The sequence below is a fragment of the Dendropsophus ebraccatus genome, chromosome 1 (assembly GCF_027789765.1).
Source record: "Dendropsophus ebraccatus isolate aDenEbr1 chromosome 1, aDenEbr1.pat, whole genome shotgun sequence".
Lineage (NCBI taxonomy): Eukaryota > Metazoa > Chordata > Amphibia > Anura > Hylidae > Dendropsophus > Dendropsophus ebraccatus.
Genome location: NC_091454.1, coordinates 22,604,958 through 22,625,221, shown reverse-complemented (window position 1 = coordinate 22,625,221; position 20,264 = coordinate 22,604,958). Strand labels below are relative to the sequence as shown.

The window sequence follows — 20,264 nt, the reverse complement described above, 5'->3', positions numbered from 1 at the left end:
GTGTACTCGCCCAACAGAGACCAAAAAGATACTATGTTGGTCTTTGGATATGTTTGACTTCCCCGATGCATACGGCAAGCTCGGTCTAAGGGCTGACGGATGACTTTCTCTCCATGGCTTCTTTCCACCAAGACCTGTGCTGCCTCTTTCCTCCTCACTTATATCATTACAAGTAGCTGTATACAAATAGCCAATTGTGAGTCCCATCTGTAGTTTCGCACCTCTCAGCTGGTGTTCTCCCAGACGTTCCCAAGCTGTCCTCATCTGACATGAGCTCAGGGCATGTTCTGCATATGAAGCTGACAGCTGTCCCTTTTATGTCCTCTCTCTCTCTTTTTTTTTTTTCCTAGCTGCAAGAACAAGCTCTATACGGCAAAGCTGCCAAACACCAGCGTGATCATCCCCTTCCACAATGAGGGCTGGTCCTCCCTCCTCCGCACCGTGCACAGCGTGCTCAACCGCTCTCCCCCGGAGCTCATCGCCGAGATTGTGCTTGTGGATGACTTCAGTGACAAAGGTGCGTGTGCGTCCTCGGTGCACCGGGGTGCCAGATGTCAAGCCTTTGATTGCGGGATGAATTTCAAGGCAGTCAAAAGGATGTTTGAGTAGATATCATTGTGGAAACACATCAAATACAGCATCAGGGCTTTTTTTCGTTCTGATGGGGAGAAGAGGAACATTAAATGCACATTAAAGCCTCCGAATGACTTTAATGTATTGTCCGTGTGTTCTCCAAAAAACTTGACACTTAGAGCTTTTATTGTTAATGCTTTTTTTTCTTCCTACTTTTAGTCATGTCATAAAGTGACCAAAATAAGTTTGCTTTCATTAATCTGGTGTAGGTGCTAAGAATTGAGCCTTAAAGGGACACTAAGCCTATAAATGAGTAACAAAAAAATGAAACAATCCAAGAAATATAAGAAAAAGTTGAAAGGACACTCACCCTCTGGTGTGACCTTCTTTATTTTGTGCAAGACATTAAAAGTTACAGGACATATTGGGCTTATCCGCAGTATGCCAAGCACCTAATGGGAAGCAGGTAACAGCTGGTTTGCCTGCATGCACGCTTCTTCCGACCTCTGATGAGGTCTGAAGAAGCGTGCATGCGCGCGAAACAGCTTTTATCTTCTTCCCATTAGGTGCTTGGCGTACTGCGGATAAACCCAATATGTCCTGTAACTTTTAATGTCTTGCACAAAATAAAGATGATCACACCAGAGGGTGAGTGTCCTTTCAACTTTTTCTTATATTTCTTGGATTGTGACGTTCTCTTTATACTCCATGAAAGTGAGCACCATCCAGTGATCCCACACTGTGCACATATCAAGCCGGCTGTATATAAGAATCTTGTTTTTAGTGACCCCTTCAGAAGTAGTGCCGGTAGCTATTATCTACTAAATAATACGGGGGGGAAGAAAGAAATGGCTTGTCAGATTATAAGGCGTGATATTTGTTGGTAGCCAATATGTGATAACAATGAGCCATAGACGTTACATTGCCTTCAGGTGATTGGGCATGTTGGATTTCTTCTACCTGACCTTTTTTTTCTCAATGGGGCAGATAAGTCACAGCCAGGGCTCTGTCCCTATTGGTTTTGCTTAAAGGGGTTGTCCATGGATTTAAAAAAAAATTAAATCTCAGCTGAGGGTGGCATAATAAAAAAATGATACTCATCTACCCAATTATCCCCTCATCACCCCTACATCCTGTTTCCTGTGGCATGTCATTCCAGGAATATGTGCCCTGCCTAGCCAAGCACTGGTCATAGATGGGTGGGTAGTCCTTCCAGGGACAACACGTCACAGGTACCAGGAAGTAGTAGTAATGAGCAGGGAATGTTATGGCCTTTGTACACGGAACGATTATCGTTCGAAAAATCTTTAGATTCGGATTTGAACGAAAATCGTTTAGTGCAATAGCAGACAACGATTAAACGACCAGCGAGAAATCGTTAGTCGTTTGATAGAGTTTGGACCTATTTTTATCGTTGATCGTTCGCAAATCATTCACATGGAATTAGACCTCGTTCGGTCATTTTTCAGTAGCGTCAAACGCAATAGCGACGGCAAGACGAACACAAAAACGATCATAAGTAACGATCATCCTTCCGTGTAATTGGGCAAACGATTTCTGGTCTTTCGCAGTAGCGGTCATTTGAGATCGTTTATCGTTGAAAAATCGATTTGTGTAATAGTACAGTTAGAGTGGCAGCTGCGGGGGATCAGGGTAAATGAGTATCTGATTTTTTTTATTTTTTATTTTTTATTTTTTTTAAATCCTTAAATACTTTGGTAGTTTTGTGTTATTTTTCCCTCTTGTCAATAGAATGCTCTAAATAATGATAGTCTTTATTCGTACCATATTCATCACTTCTCTAGATTAAAAATTATTCCCCTTTTGGAAGGATAGGGGATTAGTAGCTGATCAGAGGCAACCCGACCACTGAGAGCTCTATTGATCAGGAGAACGGAGGTCAGTTGTTCACTAAGTAAGTGAGGCGGCAGTGGTCGAGTATGTGATGCAGTGATGCTCCGTTTATCCAGGAAACAACTGACCCCTGCTCTTGTGATCGGAAGGAGCCCTAGCATTCGGACCCCCACCAATCAGCGAGTTACTTTATATGGGGATAACTTTTACTGTTCGGATAGCCCCTTTAAAGTGTTAGTGTCATTTCAAGGAACTTTTTACATGTCCTCAGATATGTCAGGAGTTACTGACTGGGTCTCACTCCTGAGACTCACTGTGATCATGTAGTACAGTTGAGTGAGCGGCAGCACTCATCTCCCTCACCCCACCCCCGGCTAAGAATAATGGCAAAATTATTTGTTCCATTGGAGTCTGTAGAGCATGTTAGTCAGATGTTCCTTCAGGCATGGGGAGTGGAGCGCACTTTCCTCGGCTGTATCTCGGGATTACAGCAGGTCTCAGGATTGAGACCTGATGTGATGATTCAATTTAATTTTTTTATTTTCTTTTACATATCTAAGGACATGTTAAAAACTACTTGACATGACAGAAAATCTTCAAGGGCAAATCTACAATCTTCACAGGAAAAAGTGGTTTGAGGTTGAAGCTTTCCCTATAAGGCTATGTTTACACTACGTAAAAGTAGTCGGCAACAACGGCCGTACTTTTAGCGGTGTGGAACTATGCCTTATTTTCAATGGGATCCCGGCCAGAGGGTATACACATCGTATACGCTCTGTCCGGGATCCGTGCGGTGCCGCAAATAACTGACATGTCAGTTTTTTGCGGCCGCAATTTAATGAATTGGGGCTGTAGGAAACCCTGTCAGTCCACACAGTGAAGCGAGCGGCTCATTGTGCGCTATGGGAAGCTCTGATGCGGGCGCGCTCATGCGCCCGCATCAGAGCTCTGCGGCCGGAAAGATCTTGCGGCCGGTACCTAAGTACCGGCCGAGATGATCCGGGCAGAGACCGGCCGTTCCATGATCTGGCCGTGGTCTCAGAACGGCCGGTCCCTTACGTTGTGTGAACATAGCCTAAATCTGTATATAATCTGCAGCAACATCCGCGCCACTGCAATTCAGGAATTAAAGGATAACCCCCCCCCCCCTTTAAGGCTCTTTAAGACTCTCTCAGACTTGTCTGCTGTCATCCACATGTAATGCGATGTCATTGAAGCCATGCTATGTGGCTATACCTTTGCACTACACATGTTGCTGGTGGAAAATGGCGCCAATAGCAATACGTGATTTTTTTTTTCCCCTCCCTAATAGCGCTATTATTGATCCGCTTGTTTGGCCACACTGACGCTCGCTACTATGAGAGGCATGCAATCTTAAAGTACCTTTCTATGGAGTGAATAACGCCGCCGCCGACGCACTCTCTTGTCCCAGAAGCCCAATGGCTCTAGCAGTCAGCAAAAGCCATTTCTTCCTCGAAGCCTTCAATCAGATCCAAGGAGGCTCTAATTGCCTGCTGGAGGCCGCTGTTTAGACGCATTTCAGCCAGTAGATTTCTTATGATTTATCATTTTCTTCTCTAGAAGGAGAAACTCAAGAAGTGATTCAATTTTTTTTCTTATTTTTTCCCTCTTCAAGCTGAGACTCTGCACATAAATGGCCGTGAATCAGATTTACCTCCCAATATTTGTGAGCGGCTCCGGTTCCCCCCTGCCGCCCCTATCCAGACGGCAGCGCTGGGAACACGCTGCAGGCCATGGGTATTAATTGTGAGGAGCGACTTAGCGGCACAGACTGCCAAGGAGTAATGTAAGAATCCTTGAGAATGACGGACCCCAAATCTGCGCTATAAAGCGACTGTGCTGTGCTGGATAGTTTGGTAATAGTTACGGATTGCTAAGATGAGAGAACCTGGTCTTTCCAGTCTTCTCTACCACAAAGATTTGATCAGTCATTATCCTGCCATACATAGAACATAGTGAAAGACTGCAGTGGATGCAGAATCTTAAAGGGGTACTCCTGAGGGAAAACAAACTTGATGTTATATCGACTGATATCAAAGAGTTATATAGATTTGTAAATTACTTCCATTTAAAGAAAACTCAAGTCTTCCAGTACTTATTAGCTGCTGTATATCCTGCAGGAAGTGTGTATTCTTTCCAGTCTGACACAGTGCTCTCTGCTGCCACCTCTGTCCATGTCAGAAAGAAAATCCCCACAGAAAGCCTCTCCTGCTCTGGACAGTTCCTGACATGGACAGAGGAGGCAGCAGAGAGCACTGTGTCAAACTGGAAAGAATACACCACAGGACATACAGCAGTTGATAAGTACTGGAAGACTGGAGATTTTGAAATAGAAGTAACTTATAAATCTATATAACTTTCTGACACCAGTCGATTTAACAACATATTCCCCCCCTCCAGAGTACCCCTTTAAAATCACCTTATTTCAATTGGGACCACTCCTGTCTGTTGAGGCCCGGACTCCAGAAGACTTGTGAAGATCTTCCTTAAAGGGGTCATCCAGTGCTACCAAAACATGGCCACTTTTCCCCCTACTGCTGTCTCCAGGTCAGGTGCAGTTTGCAATTAAGCTCTATTTACTTCAATGGAACTGAGTTCCAAACTGGAGACAACAGTAGGGGGAAAGTGGCCATGTTTTTGTAGCGCTAGATAACCCCTTTAATATTTGGCACCAAGACATCAGCAACAGCTTTATAAAAGTGTCTTTAAAGGGAACCAATCAACCCAATTGGGCTGATATGGTTCCCTGAAGCGCTGTATAGAGCTCCTGCAGCAGCCGTGGCCTGTACCGGCCGCAGCTGCAGCAGGAGCTGTATACCTCAAAAAAAGAACTTTAATCCCCCGGGCGCATGACGGGCAGCGGCAGGGAAGTAGTCATCTGGGCGGCTCCCTGCCCATATCTAGTCACCGCTCTCTGCCTGTCAGCGCGCATATATATATATATATATATATATATGTGTAATAATAAAGTATATACGTTACCTCTCCACGCTCCCGTCGCGGCCAGTGATTGGCTGAGCAGGCTGTCACTTTAGAGACCACTTCTGAAGTTGCGGCTGCGGGAAGCGTGGAGAAGACGGTAAGACACTGAGGAGCGTGGACAGGTAACGTATATATGTTGTTATTTTCTTTACAGATCCGTCAGCCGTCAGCCACACATCACTATTACACCTAGCAACGCGCACCTGGCAGCCGATGATTTTATATCAGGACATTAAGACAAGATCAACCAATGATCATTGCCATCAGCTGATCGTTGTCTCTATTACACGGAGCGATGATGTGCCAAATCGGCCTTATTTGTCAAATTATCGCTACGTGTTCAGACACCCGATCATTGTTAGATAGAACTGGGAGAAGTGCCTGGGCAAGCGCTTCATTCCCTGTCTTACAGCAGGAGACAGACTTTATTGTAAGTCTATAAAACGAGGCAGGAAATGAAGTGCCCAGCTAAGTGCTTCTCCCACAAGGAACAGCGGGGGGGGTCTTATTAAAACTTTTAACATCTATAAAGGGACTGGGTATAAAAAGAGGAGGCAGTGTTACGCATCACTGTTACCACGCTACCTAGTAACCACAACCTTCATTTACCTTGCGGCAGAATCCCTTCGTTCCGCGATCTGCTAAAGCCGCGCTCCCGACAATCAAGATATCAGAAGCCTTATTTATTTCCTTTCGGCTGATAAATAATTTGGTGCGCCTTGGCAGCTCCATCTATATAGGAATCTTCATGCTAAATTTGAACAGCTGTTCTTTTTTTCTCAGCAATCAGAGTAAATTATTTAGCTGCGCTTTGTCTGCCAGAACCCTAATTGCCTCCCTTAGCGCCTCTTTATTTTTCCACAGACCTCCCGTCTGTTCTGTCCCCAAAGATCGCTGGCTGGTAGAACAGTATCAGCTTCACTCGGTTGCCCTTTGGTTGCGCGTTGCCCTTCATCGCTGATTAGAATCTTAATGGTACGGTCGGTGCTTAGGTTCTAATTGCCACCTGTTGGACCCATAAACACCTCGTCGATCACACTTAAAGCCAATAAAGCTGCCGTAGTTATCTTATTCTGGGAGTTTGCGGAGATCTTAAGCGTGCTCCGCACTACCGCATGAATATTCTATTAAAGTTTCTCCTACAGATTAGTCCTGTCGGTAAGGGTTGCGGTGGGACGGCTAGGCTTAGATGTCGTCAGCCTAGAATGATCCACCTACATTAGGAATTCAGACCTGGTGCCCCTTGGTGTGCTGTAGATCTTGAAGGGCGGTATTTTCCTGTAGGGTGAATTTACACGCTGCAGAAATTTCTGCAAAATGGCCAATCTGGATTTTCTACATTTTTCTAGAATGGAACTGGTTTTCGGTCTGCTGTGTGTGAACTCTCCCTTAAAGCGAATGTACCAGTGGTACATAACTTTTCTGGTTTTACTATGAATAAACCGGCATCGGCATGGGGGTCTTTTTTTTTTTGAACCACAGCTTAGTTCTAGCGCATGGCGTTGGTCTTTTACCGGGCACCTGCCTGACGCACTGGAGGCAGGCCAGCCCGTCCTTAGTGGGAGGAAACCCCCTCCCCTCAATGAAGCGGCTCCATTAGAATCAATGGAGCCGTGTCATAGAGGGGAGGGGAATTCCTCTCATAGGGGCCGGTGCCCGATAATAGACCGGCGCTGCGTGTGGGAACCAGGCCATGGTTCAAAAAAAGGACTGTGGCACCGGCCTCCCTGTGCCAATGCCGGTCTATACATGGTAAAAACAAAAAAGTGATGTGCTTTAAAATTCTGAACTTTTTTGTCCTTTAAAACCAGGGATGGGGAACCTTCGACCCTCCAGCTGTTGCAAAACTACAATTCCCATCATGCCTGGACAGACAAAGCAAAGCAGGTAGAACAGCTGGAGGGCCGAAGGTTCCAAATCCCTATTCACTGAATAGCGCCAAAAATTTTCAGACTAGAATGCCTGAAATTCTATCCTGTCAACATAAAAACATGTACTTATAGTACTCCTGGAAACTAACAATTCATTTCATACATGTCTTTACCTTTTCTGCCTCCTTCCCTCAGTTCTGAGCTGCTGCTTTCTGCTGAAGACACAGTCCCTCTCTGCCAGTCAGGTCTCTGACCTTAGATTGACCCTACCACAAAGAAGCTACAAAGTTGAAGATAAAGCCTGCCAGGGATTTGTTTACATCGGCCGTCCCAGAAAGGGAGGGGGAGACTGAGAGAAAAGCACACAAACAGATTTTTGTGTCTTCAGCAGAAAGCAGCAGCTCCGAACTGGGGGAAGGTGACTGAAAAGATAATGACATTTATGGAAAGAATTATATTTTACCTAACCGGATAACCCTTTTAAGGATGCACATAGCATCTGAAATGCGTTTTAAAAAATACTCTTGCGCTATAATGCTTGTTTCAATGCTGAAGGAATCTGATTTGAAGATGTTTTACACCACATGCCGGACTGCAGATTTTTGGGTGATCTACATGAATGCGGTTCAAACTGGGATTTGTACATATAAAGAGAGAACACCACAACCAGTGACCTGGATTTTTACTTGTTTATTCTGATGGACATAGATTTTCCAATCATTCGAACCCTTATTGACAATCTGGGTGTTCATAATAGCAGAAATTGTCATTGGCAGACAGAGATCTTCTGTTTATTGGTTGCTAGTAGTAGTTACCTATGCTGCTGTAGCATTTACGCTACATTTCTATGGGGTACTTATTGAAGAGATGTAGATGAGGTATGGAGTCTTACAGAAAATGCTCCCTTGGTAAAAATAAAAAAAGAAAGATGCAAATTAGCACTCCTCCAAAAGAAAGAAAGCAGTGCCTACCCTTCTTACAAGTCCTGCGAAATCACTAGGGATATTAGCGTAACCACAAACCCATGTGTGGTCAGCTGTTTTGGGTCCCACAGCTGCATCAAAGGCATCTCACTGAGCCAACCAGTACTCGGCTCTGTTCTGATGAGTGGCAAGTACCCAAAACAGGTGAGTTTGTGGCCTGGTTAATTTTTCATTTAATTTTTAAAATCTGGGCATCTTTATAAGAGTATGCCTCTGGTATCACTCAACTTTGAGTGGTATTTCACCAGAGCCCTCCATGAAACAATGTAAATAAGAACCCTCCAGATGTCTACCAGAGTCCCCTGTGAAACAGTGCCCACCAGAGCCCTCCATAAAACAGTGACCACTAGAGGCCCTCCATGAAACAGTGACCACCAGAGGCTCTCCATGAAACAGTGACCACCAGAGGCTCTCCATGGAACTGTGACCACCAGAGGCCCTCCATGAAACAGTGACCACCAGAGGCTCTCCATGGAACTGTGACCACCAGAGGCCCTCCATGAAACAGTGACCACCAGAGGCCCTCCATGAAACAGTGACCACCAGAGGCTCTCCATGGAACTGTGACCACCAGAGGCCCTGCATTGAACTGTGACCACCAGAGGCCCTCCATGAAACAGTGACCACCAGATGCCCTCCATGAAACAGTGACCACCAGAGGCCCTCCATGAAACAGTGACCACCACAGGCCCTCCATGAAACAGTGACCACCACAGGCCCTCCATGAAACAGTGACCACCACAGGCCCTCCATGAAACAGTGACCACCACAGGCCCTCCATGAAACAGTGACCACCACAGGCCCTCCATGAAACAGTGACCACCACAGGCCCTCCATGAAACAGTGACCACCACAGGCCCTCCATGAAACAGTGACCACCACAGGCCCTCCATGAAACAGTGACCACCACAGGCCCTCCATGAAACAGTGACCACCACAGGCCCTCCATGAAACAGTGACCACCACAGGCCCTCCATGAAACAGTGACCACCACAGGCCCTCCATGAAACAGTGACCACCACAGGCCCTCCATGAAACAGTGACCACCACAGGCCCTCCATGAAACAGTGACCACCACAGGCCCTCCATGAAACAGTAACCACCACAGGCCAGGCCCTCCATGAAACAGTAACCACCACAGGCCAGGCCCTCTATGAAACCGTGGCCATCAGAGGCCTCAATGAAACTGTGTCCGCCAGAACCCTCCATGAAACTGTGTCGACCAGAGCCCTCCGTGAAACTGTGTCCACCAAAAACCACCTTGATAAATTATCCCCCAGAGCACTTTATGGAACAATATCCACCAGACAGTCTCCCACAACAACCAGGACAATGATGGAGGCTTGGCTACTCTTTTGGTAGACAACCCATCAGAGTAGGAAGGTGTGGTGATACCTCAAACTCCTGTGGGCCCTTTGGTTCGAACCAGTGTCTCGTTGGCCAGCCATGCATTAGATCTTACTAAATCTCAGACAGGAGACCTCTGGCAGCACTAAAGCTATATACATGTCAGAGTAATGGATGACTTCAGAGACCATGCATTATAGATGAGTGTGTGCTTGTCTATTCAACGAGTCTGTTAACTTGCTGCCTTACAAGTCTATTCTATGATAAATGGTGCTAACACTGGTAGATCTTGGATCTGGGACAGAATATGGACAGTTTAACCTTTCACCGGTCCTTTCCTTTGGGAAAAACCTTCCCGGTCCTTTTCTCATTTACTGATGGGACCAGAAAAGTTGGGTGGTGCTCAAGAATACGCCGCCAACCTTTCTGATCAATATGTTTGACTATGTTGGGATCCAGCAGTGTATTACACTCGTCCTATCTTACGTTGTTATGTTACGAAGCCACAGCCTGAACGTGTTTAGTATTCCCTATTGCTTAGCAAATGGTGTTGCTAATGAACTGTTCATTAGGGAGTCGGTAAGACAATTACACTGGGTACGTCCGTTTCCCTTTTAAGAATGATCAGGTAAATTTTACCTTGTCTGAGAAAATAAGATTTTGTATGCGAGTTTATAAGTCGATGCATTAATGTTGGCTGCACCTCATTATTTTGTTCCGTTTTGGCACCGTTACTCGTTTCGCAGTAGCTGTATGTAAGAATCCTTGGCAAAATACATCTATCTGATCTCTCAGCTCCCCGCTGAGACCACTCTTGCCATGTCTATTCCTTGAAAGCCACACACAGTTTCTGAATTATTAAAACCGTAAAGCTTTAATGTCTGCCACGGTGCCCCCAGAGGACTGCAAGGGAAAAAGTTAAAACAGTTGTTTTTTTTAAAGCACTAGAGGAAAGGAACATTATTTTGCAGGCGCCGTGTAAGCGAGACGTGCGGCGGGGAGAAGTTTACCTTATAAATAATGACCAATAACTACAAAGGAGATCGCATTCGATTTACAGAGATACCTTTGTACACTGCCAACTACTATAGTTGGGGGTGATTAACACAGAATAAGAGACACCTTGGGGTAAGGAAAATGGCCACTGCAGAACTAGCTTCTCCACTGGAACCTTGGTGCATAGAAGGAAGAGATGAAGTTCTCTGTGGATCAGTTTCAACGGAGAATAGAGTGATTAAGGAAGAACATCGTTCTAAAGGGGATCCTGTGGATAGAGTCAGTTCTTGATAAAAGGGTTCAATGGAGGAAGTCAAGAGTTTGTCTGATGTGAACAGATGTGTCCGACTGATGGTGTCTGAAGAAACAACTCTACAGCCTGGATAAGATATAAGAACGGACCAATAGTTCCAAGAAGATTGTGTCTAAAGGAAAGAGAAAGCTGAGACAAAGAGCAGGGTCAGATGGATCCAGATCCCTGTGGAGAAATAAGGCTCGGTCAAATGAATCTAGGTCTCTGTGGAGAAACCTGGCAGGCTCAGATGGATCCAGATCTCTGGAGAAACATGGCCAGGTCAAATGGATCTGGAACTCTGGAGAAACATGGCTCGGTCAAACAGATCCAGATCTCTGTAGAGAAACATGACAGGGTAAAATGGATCCAGATCTCTGTGGAGAAACAAGGTGGGGTCAGATGGATCCAGATCTCTGGAGAAACAAGGTGGGGTCAGATGGATCCAGATTTCTGTGGAGAACCAAGGCAGGGTCAAATAGAGCCAGATCTTTATGGAGAAACATGGCCCGATCAAATGGATCAAGATCTCTGTGAAGAAACAGGGTTGTCTCAGATGGATTCAGATCTCTGGAGAAACATGGTGTGCTCAGATGGATTCAAATTTTTGGAGAAACATGGCGGAGTCAGATGGATCCAGATCTCTGTGGAGAAACATGGTGTGCTCAGATGGATTCAGGTCTCTGGAGAAACGTGGCGGGGTCAAATGGATCCAGATCTCTGTGGAGAAACATGGTGTGCTCAGATGGATTCAGATCTCTGGAGGAACAAGGTGTGCTCAGATGGATTCAGATCTCTGGAGAAACATGGTGTGCTCAGATGGATTCAGATCTCTGGAGGAACAAGGTGTGCTCAGATCAGGGCCGGACTGGGACTTAAAATCAGCCCTGGCAATCAAACCCCAGCAGCCCACACACCATATCATGGATAGCGTAATTCCCTGTAGCAAATTCTGCTTCATTTAGCCGTGTCCCCACTACTCCCTTAAACATGTGAACCCCACCATCAGCACCTAAAAATAATGATATAACATAATCTGCTGTGGATTTGATGCGGCATATTTATGCATTCATTTCAACTGATTAAATCACAAGCATCAAATCTGCATTGGATTAGGTATGAACGTGCCCTTAAAGGGAACCTGTGGGGTCTATAGCATGTGCACAGCTGTAGATCCCAGCGTACAGATCAGGGACTGGATCTTTAGTCCAGTGTAAACCTCTATAATCATTCTTTCCATTACCAGCTGAAGTGTCACAGAGGTGGAGCCACAGCAGCACCTTCTGCCCCACCCCTGCCTGCTCTGACTGATGGACGTATAGGGTGCTGCTGCTGCCGCTGCTGTTGTGAAACTTTAGTTGGTAATGAAAAGGACAATTGTATAAGTTTACACTGGACTAAAGGTCCTGTCAGTGATATCTCCCTCACACCTGTCTGCTGATCTACAGCCCGAGACCTGGTACGGACCTCGCAGATTCCCCTTAAAGGAGAAAAACATGGCCACCTTCTTCCAGAAACAGCGCCACACTCTTCTTCAGTTTGTGTGAGGAATTGCAGTTCAGTTCCATTGAAGTGAATGGAGCCAAGTTGTAATATCACACACAGTCTGAGGACAGGGTGGTGCTGTTTTTGGACAAAAGTTACTATATTTTTTAAATCCCTTTTATCCTGACTATATCTGCACTCCATATAATGGCGGTATAAGTAGTAAGGTTTTAATTATTAAAATGTGTCTGCTGGTTGTGATCTCATGTGTAATCAAAGCTACATAATACGCTGCTAGATAGACATTTCCTACTGGATATCTATCTATTATCTATCTATCTATCTATCTATCTAGAATTTTCTGTGCATGATAATACTGTCATAGTTAATAACACCTGTAAGCAAATATTATCCCCATACTGTGCACGTTACTGCCATACTGTTACTAAGCAAACCCACCAATATTTCCTATACTACCAGTATAACAAATAATATCACCAAACCATGAGCACGGCCATTACCACCACATAATGACTAATACTGCAACACTGTGACTGAATACAATCCACTATATACAACACTAATATTACCAAACATACTAGAATACACAGGACGAGTAATACCATCACACCATGCCCACTACTCTCACCATACGGTGACTTTATAATACCCCTATACCATCACACCATGCCCACTACTCTCACCATACGGTGACTGGATAATACCACTATACCATCACACCATGCCCATATACCATCACACCATGCCCACTACCCTCAGCATACGGTGACTGGATAATACCATTATACCATCACACCATGCCCACTACTCTCAGCATACGGTGACTGGATAATACCACTATACTGGCACCAAATAACAGCCATCATATAAAGACCAATATTCTTCCAAAGCAGTGACCATAAAACACAGATGTCAAACACCAGCCTTCCAGCTGTTACATCACTACAAATCCCATCATGCCTGGACAGCTAAAGCATGACGGGAATTGTAGTTTTGCAACACCTGGAGGGCCAGAGTTTGACACCCCTGATACAGAGGTAGATCCCAGCTGTATAAAGGTTCTGCAGACCTTATAGGTGATTATAGTGCAGTTACATCCTGTGACTCACAGTAGGCGTCTTCTCTGCATGAAGAGACGTCCACTTTTCCTTTTCTTCTCCATCTATCTCCGGCCATCATGAAGGCTTCTCTGGCCATGTCTCATCTTCACGGGATCTGTCAGACAGACATTTTAGGCTTCTTGTTCCAGCAACATCCTCATCAATACATCCCTCCATATAGAATAGCCTCCTGCTGCACACCTTTCCATATAGAATAGCCCCCCGTGCATCCCCCCATATATAGAATAGCCCCCACGTGTATCCCCCCCATATAGAATAACCCCCCTGCTGTGCATCCCCCCATATAGAACAGCCCCACGTGCATCCCCCCCATATAGAATAGCCCCCCTGCTGTGCATCCCCCCATATAGATATAGCCCCCTGCTGTGCATCCCCCCATATAGAATAGCCCCCCCCTGCTGTGCATCCCCCCATATAGAATAGCCCCCACGTGCATCCCCCCATATAGAATAGCCCCCCTGCTGTGCATCCCCCCATATAGAATAGCCCCCATGTGCATCCCCCCATATAGAATAGCCCCCATGTGCATCCCCCCATATAGAATAGCCCCCCTGCTGTGCATCCCCCCATATAGAATAGCCCCCCTGCTGTGCATCCCCCCATATAGAATAGCCCCCACGTGCATCCCCCCATATAGAATAGCCCCCCTGCTGTGCATCCCCCCATATAGAATAGCCCCCCTGCTGTGCATCCCCCCATATAGAATAGCCGCCACGTGCATCCCCCCATAAAGAATAGCCCCCCTGCTGTGCATCCCCCATATAGAATAGCCCCCACGTGCATCCCCCCATATAGAATAGCCCCCCTGCTGTGCATCCCCCCATATAGAATAGCCCCCATGTGCATCCCCCCATATAGAATAGCCCCCCTGCTGTGCATCCCCCCAATATAGAATGCCCCCCTGCTGTGCATCCCCCCATATAGAATAGCCCCCCGTGCATCCCCCCATATAGAATAGCCCCCCGTGCATCCCCCCATATAGAATAGCCCCCCGTGCATCCCCCCATATAGAATAGCCCCTGTGCATCCCTCCCATATAGAATAGCCCCCCTGCTGTGCATCCCCCCAATATAAAATAGCCCCCCTGCATCCCCCCAATATAAAATAGCCCCCCTTGCATCCCCCCAATGTAGAATAGCACCCCTTGCATCCCCCCAATGTAGAATAGCACCCCTGCATCCCCCCAATATAAAATAGCCCCCCTGCATCCGCCCAATATAGAATAGCCCCTCCTGCATCCCCCAATATAGAATAGCCCCCCTGCATCCCCCAATATAGAATAGCCCCCTGCATCCCCCCAATGTAGAATAGCCCCCCTGCATCCCCCAATATAAAATAGCCCTCCTGCATCCGCCCAATATAGAATAGCCCCCCCTGCATCCCCCCAATATAGAATAGCCCCCCCTGCATCCCCAAATATAGAATAGCCCCCCTGCTGTGCATCCCCCCAATATAAAATAGCCCCCCTGCATCCCCCCAATATAAAATAGCCCTCTGCATCCCCCCAATGTAGAATAGCCCCCCTGCATCCCCCCAATATAGAATAGCCCCCCCTGCATCCCCCCAATATAGAATAGCCCCCCCTGCATCCCCCAATATAGAATAGCCCCCTGCTGTGCATCCCCCCAATATAGAATAGCCCCCCATGCATCCCCCCATATAGAATAGCCTCCCCTGCATCCCCCCAATATAGAATAGCCTCCCCCTGCATCCCCCCAATGTAGAATAGCCTCCTGCTGTGCATCCACATAAATCCCCCCCCCCCCCCAATGGCCACATGTAAAGGGGTAAAAAAAGAAAACACACATTCTCACCTGTCAACTCGCTCCTGGCAGCTTCTTCCTCCCGGATCTTCGGTCACTGCACCTGCCTCCTCCTGCTGCAGCATGGCGGCGTCTCTCTTCTCTCTCCTGCCAGGTCCTTAGCGGCGCGTCATGGAAGTGACGTCAGCCGCTGGGGGCCTGGCAGAGGTGCCTGCAGACGTGCCTGCGCGCGGCACGTCTGTGACCCCGGGCCGGCCCTGACAACTTCCGGCTACGAAGACCGGCCGGCCACAGGAGTGACTGGCAGGGCCGGGGGCCAATGGCTCCCTGGATCTGTCAGTCAGAGGCAGAGTGCGGCCACTGCAGACTGTGAGAGTTCATCTTGAACGCTCACAGTTAAAGGGCCAGGTCACCGGCCCTCTGCAGAGGCTGAATGAATAGCGCAGCCGGCCGCTGCGCTATTCTTGCAGCCACTGCTGAGGGCCGGTGCACATGGGGGCCAGGACCAGCAGCCCCCGGATTGGTAATCCTGGCAGCCCAGCGAGCATTTGCCCGCTTTGCCAGATTACCAATCCGGGCCTGGCTCAGATGGATTCAGATCTCTGGAGAAACATGGTGTGCTCAGATGGATTCAGATCTCTGGAGGAACAAGGTGTGCTCAGATGGATTCAGATCTCTGGAGAAACATGGTGTGCTCAGATGGATTCAGATCTCTGGAGAAATATGCAGGTCAGATGGATCCACATCTCTGGGGCACTGATGGAGAGGGTCAAAATTTCAATAATCCTTTCTATCAGGTTTGAACAGTTTAGGCTGGCAGAGGTGACATAATAGTGTGGGGAATGTTTTCTTGGAACACCCTGGCATTTTTTAAACAATGGAGTAGAGGTTTGGACATTAGGGTTTATTGTTGATAATGAATTATAGCCCTATCTGGCAGCTGTTTACCAAGGCAGGATAACACCTTAAGCAACACAATGCATCATGCCATGCTTTCCTGGCCTTAACAGTCCCCCGATCTTAATCGTATAGATAGTCTCTGGGGTGAAGTAGAATGAACTGTTAGTGATATTGTCACACCCCCCCCCCCCCTTACTCTTGCAGAGAACACACAGAGTAAGGGGGGTCAGTACCATCCTCTAATGTAAGGGCAAGAAAAGACCCTGTCTATATGGGCCAATAACTACAATTCCCATCGTACCTGGACAACCACAGCTAAATAACATTAGCCTTCACTGCATCATAATCTACAGAAAACAAGTCGTCTTTACTAACAATAGTGGTCGGGGCTTCACCCTGTCTCTACAAATAAGCCAATACACATGAGTCAGGCTGCGTGCCATGCGTCTGCCTCTAGCTGCCCTTCTTCATGCAGATTACCGACTTGGTGCCACCGACTGATGTGTCAATTAAATTCTGATTATAATCACTGCCAGTCTCTTGCGCCATTTGTGATAGCCGCTGTACTGTAGTTGGCATGACCCATATTGTTGCTGAGACCACTTACATAAAGAGTAACATAGAAAGACAGACTGTTCCCTAGTCTCTTACAAGGTCTTTCTATAGTCATTCCTTTTGTACAGTGTAATGTCAAGGTCTATTTTATTCACATTTACCATATCTCTTATTATGATTGTTCCCTGTTGTCTGGGAATCTTTTATAGAAGTCTATAATGTCTCATAGCTGTATTACTAGTTCCTTGTCCCTATCTGCAGAACACCATAAACACCATCCTTTGTGAAAAGGTGTGGTTGGTGCTTGGCTTATTGGCACCTAAAGTGGAAGGAGCCATTGCCGACATGACTATTCTTAATCTTTAAAGTGTCGCTGTCGTTAAAAAAAAATATATATTTTTTGCAGAAATCAATAGTACAGGCGATTTTAAGAAACTTTGTAATTGGGTTTATTAGCCGAAAAATGCAGTTTGAAGCAGTTTTGAAGCTTTCTTCTTTGTCTTAATTGTTCTCTATGAAGAGGGGGAGGGGTAGAGGGAGATGAGGCACCAAAACAGGACAACAAAGAGTTAATTTACAGCTACATCACCAGGCTCTCTCCTCTGATGTCAGCACTGACCTCTCTCTAGATTTCATACATGATACCATGATACATTACACATCTTAAGGTCCCCATACGCTTTATACTTTTGTCGGTATAAGATGTATGGGGCTTGAACAAATGACCACCAATAGTTGATGTTCTGGGAGAGATAAGCCGTAGCCAGGGCTCTTTGACTGCGGCTTGGCTTAATCCCCCCCATAGAGAAACCAAGATCACTTGCCCGTGTCACGCATTCCTATGTATAGGGAGGAGGGAGGCCAGATGGGAGAAATAAATGATGGCTGATCGATCGTCATTGAAGGTCTAAGGCGATCTTTAGGTTGATTTTCAAAACTAAAAGCCTCTATAGAGTAACCATTTATATGACTAGAGCTAGGCTTAGATTTCTTACCATTGACATCCGTAAATGGGGCTAAAGTGGTTTCGGCACTCTACTGGGCCGAGACTCCACACTTTGTCATGATGGATCATTGTGACTGGATTTTCCCTATATCGGTTCTGAATTTCTCTCTTCTCCATTGTAGAACATTTGAAAAAACGCCTGGAGCAATATATGGTGAATTTTCCCAAAGTGAGAATAGTCCGCACCAAGAAGAGAGAAGGCCTCATCCGCACGCGTATGTTGGGAGCCGCAGTGGCCATTGGAGAAGTCATCACTTTCCTCGACTCTCACTGCGAGGCCAATGTGAACTGGCTTCCTCCGCTGCTGGGTAAGTACCGCCAGCACTGCCCCATCCCCCCCCCCATTTCCTGCATCCTTATACATCCTTGCTTTGCACAGATGGATCTATAGCTTTCCCTACTACAAAGTTCCCGTGTCTTCCCTCCTGTGCATCCTCATAGCAACCGTTCTCCGGAGGGATTGGCATTTGTCACTTCTTGTTTTGGCGGAGTGTCTGACCTAAATCTCTTACTACCGGGGAGATTATGTACAAACAGCTCATTGCTTTGTATCCGCACTTTGCTGTAATTACAATACATGGCGGCTTATCTTAGGTTTAGGGGGTTTTCTTCCATAGAAATGAAATGTCCTCTCCTCCTGCAGACCGCATAGCCCAGAACCGCAAGACAATCGTCTGCCCCATGATTGATGTCGTCGATCACGACCACTTTGGATACGAAACACAAGCTGGAGACGCCATGCGGGGGGCCTTCGACTGGGAGATGTTCTACAAGCGCATCCCCATTCCAGCAGAGCTGCAGAACCCTGATCCCAGCGAGCCTTTCGAGTAAGTTACCAATCCAGGAGCCCAAACTAACCAAATGGTCCTTATCTATGGCCCCAAAACATGAGGAACACTTCCCCTCCCTTAAATTTAAAAGGAAGCTCCTCCTTTGCAGCCTGGACCTGTAGCCAACCCAGGTTAGGAGAGCTGCAGGTCCAATTTAAAGGGGTACTCCAGAAACAAAAATAGTTTGCAAATTAACTGGTATCAAAGTTATACAGATTTGTAATTTACTTCTATTCAAATATCTCAAGTCTTCCAGTACTTATCAGCTGCTGTTTGTCTTGCAGGAAGTTGTGTATTCTTTCCAGTCTGACACAGCGCTCTCTGCTGCCACCTCTGTCCATGTCAGGAAGTGTCCAGAGCAGTAGTTAATGCGTATTAAAAACCTTTCCTGCTCCTGCTGACAAGGGCAGAGAGAATACACCACTCCCTGCAGGACATACAGCAGCTGATAAGTACTGGACGATTGGAGATTTTTAAATTGAAGTAATTTACAAATCTGTATAACTTTATGACACCAGTTGGGTTGATATATATTTTTTCTCTCTGGAGTACCCCTTTAATTACAGTGGGTGGACCATTACTGAGTGTATATATACAGCACAGGTTTAAGGTGCGTTCACACGTACAAGATCTGCAGCAGATTTGACGCTGTGTTCAGTCATTTAGTTACATTGATATCTGCACCATCAAATCTGCTGCGGATCCTGTACGTGGGATTGCACCCTTAAAGTGGTTTTCTGGAACTTTTTAATAGATGGCCTGTCCTCAGGATGTGATCAATGAAGATCCAACAACCAGAACAGTTTTTGCCTACATACTGTACCAAGGGAACCGAGCCAGAAGTAGACAGCTCCATACATTGTATAGTGGTTGTGCTGGGTTACTACAGGGGCAGCAATGCTGCCATTGCCTGTTTTGGTTCCAGTGACTGGTCATGTGATCACCAGGGACCTGTTGTAGAAGGCTGCTGACTGGTCAGACTAGAACCATCAAAGTACTGACAATAATCATATAACAGGGCGGATTGCTTTTATGTACCAAGTCTACAAAGTGTAAAATAATAACAAAATATATATATATACAGTGGTGCCTTGGATTACGAGCATAATTCGTTCCGGGACCGTGCTTGTAATCTAAATCCACTCTTAAACCAAAGCAAATTTTCCCATAAGAAATCACTGAAATGCAGAAAATTGGCTCCACACCCCAAAGATAGAACAGATGAAACAAACAATGAGAAACAGCTGAATGTGATAATATAAGTTACTGTACAGTACAGCAATTATCATGTGGGGTATAATGTATAGTAAGGGCATAATCCGGAAAACCAGCCGCAGTTTGTAGATACAGGATGGAACTGCAGATCCCCATAATGCAGTAGCGTAGTACAACAGGCTAGAATAGAGAAGCAGGGCAGCTGTCAGAGGTCTGTGTGGTCACATGACAGCAGTGGGGAAGGAGGGGTGTGTTTAGCCTGGACCAGGAAGTGAGAATCACAGAGATGTGCAGGAGGACAGTGACAGAAACTTTATATACAGCTGTTTGAATAGCTGAGTGTGAGTGCAGGCACATTATAGCAGCAGTGTGTATAGCTGAGTGTGAGTGCAGGCACATTATAGAAGCAGTGTGTATAGATGAGTGTGAGTGCAGGCACATTATAGCAG

At 46.3% G+C, this 20,264-nt stretch overlaps 1 protein-coding gene across 1 annotated transcript in view; it reads left to right on the top strand.

Annotated features, from left to right (window-relative positions):
• The window catches only part of GALNT10 (polypeptide N-acetylgalactosaminyltransferase 10), a 127,623-nt gene that overhangs the window by 90,083 nt on the left and 17,276 nt on the right, over positions 1–20,264 (top strand). Inside the window, exons 4-6 of the mRNA XM_069969050.1 lie at positions 351–517; positions 17,893–18,078; positions 18,414–18,597. Of these exons, the coding sequence (XP_069825151.1) occupies positions 351–517; positions 17,893–18,078; positions 18,414–18,597 (537 nt within the window). The remainder of the gene's footprint in view (positions 1–350; positions 518–17,892; positions 18,079–18,413; positions 18,598–20,264) is intronic.